Here is a 13,944-nt window from a genome sequence, read left to right as displayed (position 1 = left end):
TTCTAAATGTTCGAAATTCGTTATATGAGACATTATTATGCTGTCAGGTTTCAATTAAGATTTTATATGGGTAACGTACGGTCCAGATCCAAACAAACTTCGGCCTGCTAAATAACTTGAAAATTACTTGTACAAAACAAAAAAAAAAGTTTTTTGATACTTAAAATTTGGAAAACGCTTTCAATTTGGATTTTAGTTCACAATAGTACTTCCTAGATCACAATTTATTACAACTTTGCTCGAGTTTTTTAATTTTCTTATTTGTTTATTTTTTAGTAACGCAGCCCGCAAGTACATTTTTTTAGCAAGTTAAAACTAGCCAATATTTATTTCGGCCATCATCAACAATGTTGAGATGTTTTATGCCATCGATAATAAACAATGAACTTTACCGCAAGATCAACAACAACAGCATCCGAGACAATCCTACGACCGGTTTCGTCCTTATTAGGACTCATCAGGCAGGAATAGTCGCGAGAAACCGCTATTGTGATCTTAAACAAGCGGGTATTCCTGCCTGATGAGTCCTAATAAGGACGAAACCGGTCGTAGGATTGTCTCGGATGCTGTTGTTGTTGATCTTGCGGTAAAGTTCATTGTTTATTATTCAAGTTAAAACTAGAAAGGATTTTTTAGTAAATATGACTTGCTGACTACAAAAGTTGTCCACCACTAACCTAAGGGTTTATTAGTTTCAAAACAATTCATATTTAAACAGAATTGATTACAGAACACATAAGGCTTTTCAATAATTAAGTATTTTAATACACTTTGGGATTATAAGAAAATAACTATAAATTATTTTATCAAGCCCTGTGAATTTCTTTGAACACAGACCAAAAGTGCGTGCATAAGAAGTACCAGATTAAATTACATTTCGGACACAAATTTTTTGGCTAAAAAGTGCGTACTCGAGAGAAAAATTACTTTATAAAATTCTGGGGGCAATTTTTTTTCAAATTTCTGAAAAGAGGCGATTTAGTAAATGAATTTGGGAAACCCTGATGTTTTAAATATGTTTTGCCTTGTAATATTACAATTTTAGACTTAGACAAGTATTCAAGTTTTAAAGTACATTTTTATACACAAAATTCAGTTAATTTTCGTTTAATATTTTTTTTCTTCATTTCGTTTAACTGATTGTTTTATTACTAAAGGTTTAAATATTTAAACGATAAAAAATTAAATCTAATAGCTCGTAAGAAATTTTATAAGCATGTGGTGTACGACTCGATAACCGAAAGGTTCCTTTGTACACCAGGTCGTTAGACCAAACTTTTTTAGCGCATTTTTTATCGTTCTATAAACAATATATATAGTCATTTTAATATATATTTTTTGGATTTTTGTTTAAATTTCTAGTTAGTTTGTTTATAAGGCGTTACGGGAAGAATTTTCACTGAAAAGTCCGATCAACTAAATATTTGCTTTACAAAAGAATATTGTAGAGCTATCACGTTACACAGATTTTATTGTGGGGGGTAATAGGGATTAGTAAAGTAGATTAGTACAACAATCAAAACAACACTTATATTTTATTTACATAAACTAAACAACACAAAGATACAATTACATCACTCTATACTAGAACTACATTTAAACACAAATTATAATACAATTATAATAAGTAGTTATAATTATAATAATTATAATAATAATTATAATAATGCTCTGCCGAAACTGCTTATATATGCATTAAAAAACGCATTAGTTCTCTCAAACAAATAATTTTATTGTGGGAAAGCTTATCAAAATGCATTATTTTTAAAAATATTCCCACGCCCTAAAATCATAAAATATTCATTACCTATGATTCCCGTTTTAAATAGATTATTTTTAAGAGTTCCCACACCATCGGTACAGAGCTATGTACTAAAAGAATCATCCCAACCATAATAAATTATTTTAAGTTCATAAATACTTGTATAAAAATCTAGTGTACAAAGAATTTTTTTTTTAGTTATACGCTGTGCAGAATTTATCTGAATTTGTGAACATTTGAGAAAGGATATATGAAATTAAACTCTATTTTCAATATTAAACTTTACGCCTTTAGGTATTGTTAAGTTTAGGTTTTTTCTAAATAAAACTAATTAAATAATATTTTTGTAAAAAATACAGTAAAAAACAGTTTTAGGAGTCTAAAATTAGTTTATGTTATATCTTTTTTTACACTAAAAACAAGTTATAAAATTAGGTATAATTTGTGAAAATATAAACAAAAACTACTTTAAATTCCAAACTTTTCAAGAATTTTCTATTGAGAAAAAAACAATAACTAGTATTTCATTAAAAATAATATCGTTGTAAACATAGTGTTCTTCGATGTAAACTTTAATTTTTATAAAAGTAATCATTTGTTGATGACAATTACTTGATAGCTTTCTGTATTTTAGTATGCACCAACTTTAACTTTAATTCTCAAGTGTGCCGTGCACACAAACGCTGCTTAGTCTTGGACAAGACGGTAAAAGTTATCCGTGTGGTGTGCAACTCGATAACCGAAAAGTTCTTTGTACAACGGGTCCAAGAACAAAATATTTTGAGCGTTTTTTTTTTTGCCGTTCAATAAACTATAACAAAAAAAAACATTTTTTTAACTAAAACTATACTGTTGTCAAAAAACGTATAAAGTGTAAAAACATTTTTGATTCTGTAACCTAAAGACATATCACAGCTTTTGGTTAAACTTTTTAAGGTTTTTTACGAAAAAAAGTATTGCCACAGAATTGTAGTAAAACAACTTAAGAATATCAAAATCAAATGTTCATTTATTATGAACGCTTTTTCACAATTTTACCCAAATTTAAATTGATCTGTTAATTTTAGAATGTTTTTATAATTTAAACAAAAACATAATGACCTCTCTTGCTTTGTAGACATCACACTTTTTACAACAAAAACATCAAATATAACTTTTTAAAACTATGTTAAGCTTACAGCCTGCAAAGGCAAGTGGTATCTATGTATGTAAAACTTTACCGGCTTTTTATAAGTAATGACCGCGCGGGATTTAAAAAACAAGATATTTACACGCCGCTTTTTTGTGTAAATTCTTTTTTGTAAAAAATCATGGAACAGTCATTACCTACTTCTAAACCACACATGTTTTAGCATATATATGTTTTAATTAAATAATGTTTTTTAATTGCACTAGGTTCAATCGTTTAAATGCCAGGGATTGCTCTAGAAACTTAGTTTTAGTACGGTGCTTATTCACTTATCCGGACTTCACTTATCCGGACGCTCACTTATCCGGACAGTTTCGGTCAGAAGAAAATTCAAAAATTTTCAGTATTAAGCACTAACATTTAGAGAAATAAAATTTTTAGAAAATAAATGTATAACATTTATTTTATGTTTAATTTTTAATTCAAACAATATTACAAAAGTTATTAATTCAAACATTTTTTGTTTAAGATGAAGTGCATGACTATATATACATTTTTAAAAGTTATATAAGTTTGACACACCTAACATACCAAGTTTTAGAAATTGACAAGAGTTCCAAAAAAAAATAACGAGTAGCACCAAGCATTAAAAACTAACTAGTTTTTCGTTTTTCTTTATGTCTGTTTTTTTTCTTTGTTTAAAAAGTTTCATTTAGAGAGATTGGTTTACATTATTTTTTGTTTTTAAAGATAAGTTTAATTTAATTTTCTCTTAAACAATTTTTTTTTTCTTAATAATTAATAGTTAGGGCAGGTGGAATTACAAATGATGAATTTTACTTGCTTTACCCTCATAAAACGTATATTGTCGAAGATGGTTAATAAGTCGGATGTTTTTCTACCTTAAAATAATAAATTATTCAACTTAAAATTTAGCTTTTATTACTAATCATTTTATTATATATTACTCACAATTACTATGTATTTGTTTTTACCATAACACTTTTATTATGCATTGCATTATATGCAGCAGTTATATTATTATATAAAAAAAAATATTTTTTGTATTTATCCGGAATTTTGGTTATCCGGATATGTTTACAGAAAACTCTTGCCTAATGTGTCCGGATAAGTGAATAAGCATTGTATCACAGACACTTTTTATGTATAAAAAAGGTACTATTTGACGTATAGACTGACTATATATAGTCTAATCATGTATTTTGAATAAGTTACGCAAAACAGTCTAACGTCAAATTATATTTTTAAAGCTAAGTCATAAAATTCTTAATTACAAAATAATAATGGGCCGTAGTTTGCCGATTCTTTCTATAGTAACATCAATCTGGACTAAAATCAATCTGGACTAAAATCTTTAAAATTAAGGTATTTTTTGATAATTTTCAATAAAAGTGACGTAGTTACAATTTTTTTTTAATGTTTAATACAAAAAAAATAACATATTCAAAATCTTAAAAGATGGACGTTATATCTTCTGTCGTGAATGTTATAACAGCAGAAAAAAAGATGCAAAGAATTTCATTGGCAAATAAAACACTTCGAGCTTTTAATACAATGGAGGTTTGCAACTTATTTATAAATTCTAAAACAAAAACAATCTAATAACTAACTCTAACCGAGTTATATGGTAAACTACAGACGCCAGAAGAATGGATTATTGTTTTAGTACCAAAATCATCCATTGTGATATTAGTTTTTCACAAGTACTTGGGTTTATATATGTAAAAAGTTTTTATATAAAAATCAAAAAAATAATTATTTTAAACTCTTAATTGATAGAAACTAAACAGCTTTACAAAAACAGTTTTCTAAGTAGTTAAAGTTTTATGTATAAGCAAGTTGTTTGTATATAGCTTAAAACTAAACTAATTAAAATTTAAAACAAAACAAACTGTTTGGTTCTAATCTTAAACCATGTACTTAGTTAAGTTGCTTGTTACAAATAATTTATTAAAATAATAACTAAAACTTGTATACTATGTAATAAATTAATAACTATGCTCTATTGTTTAAATACAAATATTTATTTTTCATTAAATATAATATTAAAATGATTCCATAAATGTTTCAGACTTATTTATTTGTTCGTAGTTCATTTTACGTACAAACCTAGTTTATTAACATATAATATTTTTGATATATCGTTTATTGAATAATAAAAAAATAGGCTCAAAATATTTGGCCCTGGGACCTGGTGCACGTAGAACCTTTTGGTACCAAGTCGCACACCACTTGGATACCTTTTAACTTCTTGTCCAGGACAGGACATTAACTAAAGTGTGTAGGTGTCTGAAATGCACGGAGCATAACTTTTAAACGAAATAATCTAAGTTTAATGAAAAAAGTCCATTTTTAAAACAAGTTAACAAACTGTTTTTTATTTATTTAAACACGACGTTTTATTTAAAACAATTTTTTAATATGAAAGTTTTCAAATAAAACAGTTAAAGCTTTTGCATTTGTGACGCTTCGTGCAAAAGTGACGCTCCGTGAAAAAATAACCAGTTCCCAACTAAAGTAGTTAAGTTATATCTAAATTTATTAAGTGTTTTTTTTTTCATATAGAAATGGTAGCTTTTTTAATAAAAAACTAGAAAATCTTGCTATATTGTTTACTGAACGATAAAAAAAGCGCTTTTAAAAGCTTGGTCTAAGGACCTGGTGTACAAAGGAATCTTTCGGTTATCGAGTCGTACACCACATGCTTTAAAAAAAAATTACGAGCTGCTACACAAAGTTTTTTTATCATCTAACTAAACATTTAAATCGTTAATCCTAAAACAATCAATTAAAAGAAATGAAAGAAAAGAAAACTAAACGAAAATGCTTGCAGTAGACTATACTTTATGATGCAACAATAACAGAAAACTTGATCTCTTTAGAATTTGTTTATAATTCTTAAATCAATTACTATTGTAAACTGTATTACTAATACTTTAAAGGATGCCTACTTTACTTAAATCATCTAGTAACATTAAAAAAGATTTACTTGAACCACCTAGTACTACAAAAAGAGAAGTAATTAGATCACCTAGTACTACAAAAAAAGAAATAATTAGATCACCTAGTACTACAAAAAAAGAAATAATTAGATCACTTAGTACTACAAAAAAAGAAATAATTAGATCACCTAGTACTACAAAAAGAGAAAAGGTAAATACTTAACACAAACATTTAGTAAAAGTAATAATGAATTAAAAGAAATTGTTAAACTTTCTAAAAGTACCTGCATAATTTGTCATTAAAAGTTTTTTCAGATATTAGTTTAGATGCATGTTCTTCTTTAAGTATTTGTAACTGCTAATATGGTTTATTTATTTTTTGTAGTCTAAAAAGATCTAAAAATTGTAATAAACTTTTTAAAATGTCTTAAGTAAAAGATAAAATACAATTACGTCTTAAAAGTACTTTTATTTTGGTACTTTTGTATACAATGAAAAATTTTAAGTACACTATGCTGTAATAAGTACGCTTGTATAAAGGTTAACTTTTAAAAAAGTTTAAAATCTAAAGTTGTCTGACGAAGAAAAACAGTGTTAAAGCTTAAAGTGTTAAAAATATTTCTAAATATAAACCAGTTGTCATCTTTTTACCCACTAAAAACTAAAAAGTCGCGAGTATTTGAAAACCTTAAATTTAAACTTTAGATGTTTAAGTTTCTTAAGACATAATAAAGTATTCAATTATCTAATAATCAAATTATGTCGAACGAATCTTTAAAATTTGAATACGTTGCAATTTAAGATAATAGTTTATGAAAGGAAAGCTGAACTGAGCTTTAATTTCTAAAAAATAACGGGTGGTTTTTCGTAAACATTTGCTTTTAACTTCGTAACTTTAAATAACAATCACTTATGTGTTGCTATGACATTTTTATGGTTCTCAAAAGTTTTAAAACATTTATTAAAGATTTTTCTTTTTTTCAATATATAAAAGTTAAAAGCCCAAATTATGGATATAAGACTATTTAAAAGCACTAAGCCCCGTACATCAGTATCTCACTTAAGCAACTCGACTCAAAGTAAAGGGAGCAATCTCAGTATACGAAAAGTAAGAGTGTCATGTCGTTTTTTTTTTTGTTTATGGCAATTTTGAAATTAAAGGCTTTCTTATTTGTTTTTTAAACATATTTGTTTTTTAAGAGCATTTTTTGAAAGTTTATTAAGCATTCAATTGAAAATATATTAAAAAACATTTTAATGGTAACATTTTAATGCCAAAATATAAAATTCATTTCTGTTTCATACCGTTTTTTATCACGTTTTTATACTAATAGTTTCTTTTGGTAAATGATTTTATACCAACAAAAAATTTTAAACAATAACTTTATTTTAATATTTTTTTTTTTTTGTTGTGAGCTTGTTGTTTCTTAAAGAATGATTTTTGTAGTTAAACAAAAAGAGTAGAAGTTCAAAAGGATTTCAGGTTAGAAACTGATTATTACTTTTTCTTTTCTAAATTATAATATAAAAATTTAAAAATTCCATATCTTTATTTATTAATCTTTTAGCAGTTTCGCACTTTTTGGACGCATCAGTAAGCATCGATTCTATGACAACCACTCATTCTTAGTATTTATTATCAACTATCTTGTTTTCAGTTTATATAAGTTATGAATCTTTAATTTATAAATATAAACTTTCGAAAGAATAATGGAGATACTTTAAAGATTAATAACCTTTTTAATATTTGTTCTTTGTTTATGCAAAAGTATTAAACAAGTAGCTAAATTTTACAGTTTCAATTTGTATTTTAAGTTATTATACTTTGGTATATAAGTATAACTTAAAAAAAATTGATAATATTATAATAATCTATGAATCTCGATGACCGAAAGGTCTTTCTCCACACCAATCCATTGACCATGGTTGTGAGCGTTCACACTTTTCATTTCTAATATATGTAATATATATTAGTATATAAACCTATCAATAATACTATAATTAACTTATCGCATTAGGTTTTATAAAATTAAGTAAAATTAGAATATTTACTTCTAAGTTGTCAGTTAAATAATAACTTATTTTTGTTATGTTATTAGAACTACAGAAAAAATACTCTCTTATGTGTATATTTAATAGAACTGCTTTTTAGCTTTATTTTAACACAGTTTTTTTATAAATCTATAAATATTTTTAAAGTTAGTGATATTAAAACAAACTTTAATATCTATAGTTTTGAAATGTAACCACAGTATTTTTTTTCCCATACTAATAAATAGAAGATTTTTTTTTCTTACTCTATGTAAAAAGTCTTGCCAGCTGTGTTTTTTTTATCAAGATAATACAAAACTGTTGTATTTATATGAAAGCTTATAAATTAAAATAACATAAAAATACAGTTATTACCTATAAATAAATATTATATATACTAGGTAAAATTCTAAATACTTGCTTAAAAAAGATACAAAGTTTGTAAAAACTTCATAATAGTTTTTATTTATTTAATAAATATTATATATACTAGGTAAAATTCTAAATACTTGCTTAAAAAAGATACAAAGTTTGTAAAAACTTCATAATAGTTTTTATTTATTTAATAAATATTATATATACTAGGTAAAATTCTAAATACTTGCTTAAAAAAGATACAAAGTTTGTAAAAACTTCATAATAGTTTTTATTAATTAAGAAACTATTTCATCTTTAAAATAGATTATAAATTTATGTATTTTTTACTCTATTATAATTTATTATTTATTATGATTGTTATGTATTTTTTTTTTACTTATCAGGATGTTTTATATAACAATAACCTTTGATTAAAACTGAAAAGTTTTGGTTGTGAAATTATTTTTTATAAACTACTAAGGGGTAAAACTAAACATAAAGTCAAAGCTAAATTTATAGATAACTGTGCTTTAGTTTGTAAAATAATAGTATAAAAACTAAACAAATTTTGTTTTTGGACTTTTCGTCCAAATTTTTATCAATAACTTGTTATGTATTTCTTTAGAATATGTGTTCTCTTTAGTTTAAACAATTTAGTTTTTTGTTTTTACTTACGCTGTACTAATTTTGACCATGCAGCAGTCATTCAGTGTTGCTGTAGATGACAGTCTCGAGCCAGAAGGATCTTTTGCTTTTGTTTTCATGAATTCTCTGCAAATCGATGCACTACTTGAAAGTAAAGATGAGGAAACGCTTGAAAAGTTAGTAACCTTCTTTTTTTCGAAGTTGTCGTGTTAAGCTAAATTGTGGACTCCTTTATAATAAGTGGTTGTTATAAAAGTATATTTCTAATAAAACTTTTTTCTATGTTGAATTATTTGGATCAATTTTACAACAAATGTAAATTTCATGAAAAAAGGTACTTTATTATATTCATAAAAATTTTAGATTCACTCATTGTTTTTCGACTATACAAAAAAACTTTTATGCATTTAACTAGTTATTATTTTTAATGAAGTTAAAACTATGGAAAATTATATTTTGGATTTTGGTACTGTTTTCAAATACAAAAGAAGAATTTTTCTTTTTGGTTTTTAAAAATAATTTCTTTTATACGAGATCTATTGTATATTTAAAAAGTGCCAGTTTTTTAGTTATAACTTTACACAAACAAAGTTTTTTTAACATTAACTTCATTAGACAAAAATTAAGTTATGTATAATAACTAATTAGGTAAAACTTTAATAACTTTATACATTCAATTAAAAAAAGAAAACTTTAGAAGTGAGTATCAACATAACTCTTTTTTTATAAAAGGACTGTAACAACTTTGTAAAAGTTTGTTTATCTTAACTTTGAGATTACTTTAACTGCATTGTATTTAATGCTTTTTTATAGTACAAATTAATAAAGAGCAAAAATAATAGAGACTATTTTTTCATGTAACCCATTAGAAATTAGTTGCACTTATATTTTATTTTTTAAACTTAAACTAGCAATGCTTCAACAACTATATATTACCCTTGTTCACCGTAAAAAATACTTCTTAACTTTTGCTAGAAATGTGTGCTAGACCTCTGATTGGCAATATGTTTTTAAATTAAATTATGTTAAACAAAAAAATATTAAAACTGTTTAAGAACACTTGGATCTAATTAAAAAATAATATAATGACGAACATGAACAATCTACTAAATTTTACTTTTTGTTTTACTTTTTCTTAATACGGTTTTCGATTTAGTAAACTTTTTTACAAATTGTTTTTTCAAAGTGAAAACCCTATGGTTATTATTCAAAACAGATTAACCAATTGAAATATGATAAAAACAACTCGTTGTTATAAGAACGGTTTAATTTGATTTAAATATTTCTTATAAAAACAAAACCTATATCATACATTGCATAGAGAACTTTTTAATTCCATAGTATTCTATAGATATGTAAAGTATTTTCCATACATGAAAACTAATGAAAGTATTCCATGTTTAGCACAAAAAAAAATTATCTTATTATATCTTTATTTTGAATTAAGTATAAAAACTGTAGGTTTAAATAACAAAGCTAAACTAAGCTAAAAAGTTTATTGATTAATTCGAAATTAAGTTCTAAATTTCCAAATGAGTTAGTTACGAATAAACTTAAATACTATTTGGATAGCTTTTTAAACTACAGCTAAAAGTTCACACACACGTAATTCTTTCCAAGTTCAACAAAATTTTTGATCATACTTTTTATATAAAATTAGTTTATCATTGGTACTACTTTTTATATTATACAAAAAAAAAAGTTTTAGTTATAAAAAAAACTCATTTATGTACTTGAACTTGATAAAAATTTAACTTTAGAAAAATGTACTAGCTTTAAACTGAAAATAAGTCTATAAAACTATTTTATTTAAGCCTGTAAGTTTTTTATAAACCCGTCACATTAATTGTAGAAGGATGGCTGAGATTTTAGGTTTCAGAGACTACGACCTCAATCTAAAAGAAGCGTGCGTGCTGGACTACTACCTGAACTGCTTTCACTGGGCAAGCACTAAAAAGTGGAGCAACAAGGCTCTGAGCGGGTTCATGACTATGATGGATAACATACTGACTAATATAAGAGGTTAAGTGCTTCGCAAACGTAAAAAATACAAAGGCTTTTTTTTTGGAAAATTAAAATAAGTTTTAACTAAACTCTTGGTTTTTCAAAACTCTTGGTTTCAGATTGTAGATTTTATTAAAGTTTTGTATTTTGATTTTTTTTTTCTTATTTTCTTAACTTATTTATTTTTCTTGGTTGACAGAAGTTGGTAAAAAGTTAAAAATACGGAATATTGTTTTAAATGCTTTATGACAGACCAGAAACTTAAAAAAATAGAAACGATAATGTACATTAAGCATTGCCTGGCTGGTCTAGGACAAGACATGTCCACTGTTGAAATTACTCCTTACCCATTGTACTTTATAAATGCACAACAAGGTTTGTTGGTTATAAATTTAATTAAAACACAGATAATCTGCATTATTTTTTCTTTCTAATATAAACATTTTCTACTTCAACATGTGCATAAAACACATTTTTTCTATAAAAAGTAAATTAATGTTGTTTATAAGAAATTTATCTTTTAGCAACTTCACAGCATTTCAAAAACAAAAACAAACTGTAACCACGATGCCATAGCAAATTTAAAAAAACTTTGAAATTTTACTAAAGTTGCTCGCACTGAACAATTTTTTTGTTTAAAAACAGGAAAAATGATTTTCTTGTACCTGACCCGCACTCTGCTTGTAAATTATTCGCTTTACGAGCATGCACTGCAGTGGGAACAGGATGAGTTTATAATAGGAAGAAAAGTTCGTTTCAATATAACTTTTTGTTTAAAATTTTTAATTAACTTAGATTTTTATTTTGAGATTAGCATGATTTTGTTTAAAAGTTCACTCGTAAGATAAAACATGTATTATCTTAAGCAAATGTAAACAAGAAAAAAAAAACTTTTAGCTTAATGCTGAAAAAAAAGTTATTTAGCAAGTTTTGCATTTATATGATTGAATAAAATGTATATGGATTGTAAACTATTAGTTTAACTGAACAAGTAATAAGTTAAAGTATTTTTTAATAATAAGTACTCGTTTTTTTAAAGACTATAAACTGACAACAAAGTTAAAATTTAAATTAAAAACCAAGTTTTATATCAACTTTATTTATCAACTCTTATTTATGCGAAAGAAAAAATGTTGTTTATTTTTAAAATTTCAACTTTTCATTATTAACAGTTTGATTTATAAAAATAAAATTAGTAAACTAGATCATAGGTGTTATATCTTTTGATTCAAAGTTGTTGTAAACAACGAAACAGTTTAAAAATTTTGGCTATGTACTAGACTTATGTCTTGTTTATTGTAAGCATATCTTTAAGTTTTAGTTTGATATTACCATTAAGAAATTTTATGTAACTTATTTAGTCATAAGATTCTATTAAATCAACTTTTTGTTTGCTAAAATGTTACTTTTAGTTTTATACAAAGTATATACGATTGTTTATTAGGTTAGAGTTTTCTAAGTCTTTACTAGATTTTTACTTTTGTCAGATGTTTTTTTTTTGTTTTAATTTAACTTATCATGGTTTTTGAGGTTTGAGACAAGTTAATCTTTTCTGCTTTCATAAAACTCCAAACAGTTGTAAATTAATTAACATATTCTTTTTGTTAAAAAAATATAATTGTAAAAATCTAATGAAAAATCAAAAATTAAATTGCTATCTAACTTATATTGGAGTAAATTCCGAAAAGTTTTAACTGTTCAATAAAATTCTCATTATTGTAGCTTGAAGTTTTGCACTGCACACCCAACATTCTGTTCCCGCTGCCATTGAGTGAAGCCGTCCCACTTGACGCCTATGAAAAGTACCTTCACAGAGAGGAGGTAAGTTGTAAATATTTTTTGTTAAACATTTAATAACAACTTTTTTTCATCTAAAGCGTGGCTTTACTTGTTATGTACATTTTTGTTGTTACAACTATTTTAACTTTAAGAACAAATTAACAAAGTTAAATCTAGTACGAGGTAAGCATTTTCTTCAGAATTTTCTTTAAAACCTAGAAGGTAAATTTTGAAACGATTATACTTTTTCAAGGACATCAACTCCGAAGCCGAAGAGTCGCCTTCAACCATTGAGGAGTCTCCCGATTTCAACGTTGAAGACTCGGAAGAGGAAATAATTTCACCCGAAGACGAGTTTGTTGAAGCAGTTGCGAAACAGGTAGTTCGTTGATGTAGAGTCTAAATAGTAAATGAGACCTAGTCGTAGGTCTTTATTTGCAGGTTTATTTTTAATGTTTTTGAATATAAGGTTATAATGTTAACATAAAGTAATCCTAGCTACTACTTTAAGTATAAAAAAATATTTTAACTAAGATCAACATGTATAAAACACAAAATACAGTGATAAAAACTATTCGTCTTTCAAAATTTAATTAGTTGAAAAACAAATAAATATCTTCGGACGTAGTTTGAATTCGATTTTTTTCTAATTTTAGGTTATTTCTACTTTATAAGTAATATATTTTTTTGATGTGTTCAGTGTAGATACAGTTATTGCAGTTTTTACAGATACTTCTAATCATTTTTGAAAAATTGCCTAAATTTATAACCTTCTTTAGAAAATAGTTACTTATTTTCGAATACATCAATCGAAACAGATAAAAGACACGGATCACAAAAGCGTGAAAGGAATAACGTACGAGGAGCTCAGAAGAGCGATACTAAAATTCACAAAAGGTGTTATTTTGCCCCAAAAGAAGAAAATGAGTGAAAAGATAAGGCACAAAGAAGTTTTACTTCTAGAAAAGATTAATAACGACAAACCTTTATGATACTTTGAAAATAAAATCAACGTTTGTTAACTTGAGAATGCTATTTTGAAACATATATCTGGTTTACAGTTTGTATTTTCAAAGTTTTTTTGCAGATGTTTAAAGTTTTTTATATAAAAAGTTTTTATTTAAAAAAAACTTGAAGTAAAAATGTTGAAAAAATACTTTTATTTGTTTTTTAGAGTACTTTGTTTATTTTTAATATTTTTCTTAAATAATTCTTATATAATTAAAAAATAGTTTGATCTTAGTGTACAGTTACCATAAATTAGACTTTTATAT

The 13,944-nt window shown here is 25.4% G+C and overlaps 1 protein-coding gene across 1 annotated transcript; it reads left to right on the top strand.

Annotated features, from left to right (window-relative positions):
• The first annotated feature begins 8,871 nt into the window (after positions 1–8,871).
• On the top strand, positions 8,872–13,754 carry LOC145840808 (ciliary-associated calcium-binding coiled-coil protein 1-like). Its single transcript, XM_082948142.1, has 7 exons — positions 8,872–9,063; positions 10,740–10,909; positions 11,144–11,266; positions 11,537–11,640; positions 12,614–12,712; positions 12,924–13,049; positions 13,489–13,754. Exons 1-7 carry the CDS (start codon positions 8,936–8,938, stop codon positions 13,660–13,662), a joined length of 924 nt encoding a protein of 307 aa, XP_082804268.1. The 5' UTR covers positions 8,872–8,935; the 3' UTR covers positions 13,663–13,754.
• Positions 13,755–13,944: the final 190 nt, after the last annotated feature.

This window comes from Thalia democratica, chromosome 7 (assembly GCF_965202585.1).
Source record: "Thalia democratica chromosome 7, ktThaDemo2.hap1.1, whole genome shotgun sequence".
NCBI classification, from domain to species: Eukaryota; Metazoa; Chordata; class Thaliacea; order Salpida; family Salpidae; genus Thalia; species Thalia democratica.
Note: the sequence above shows the minus strand (reverse complement) of the source record. Positions and strands in the feature narration are given on the sequence as shown.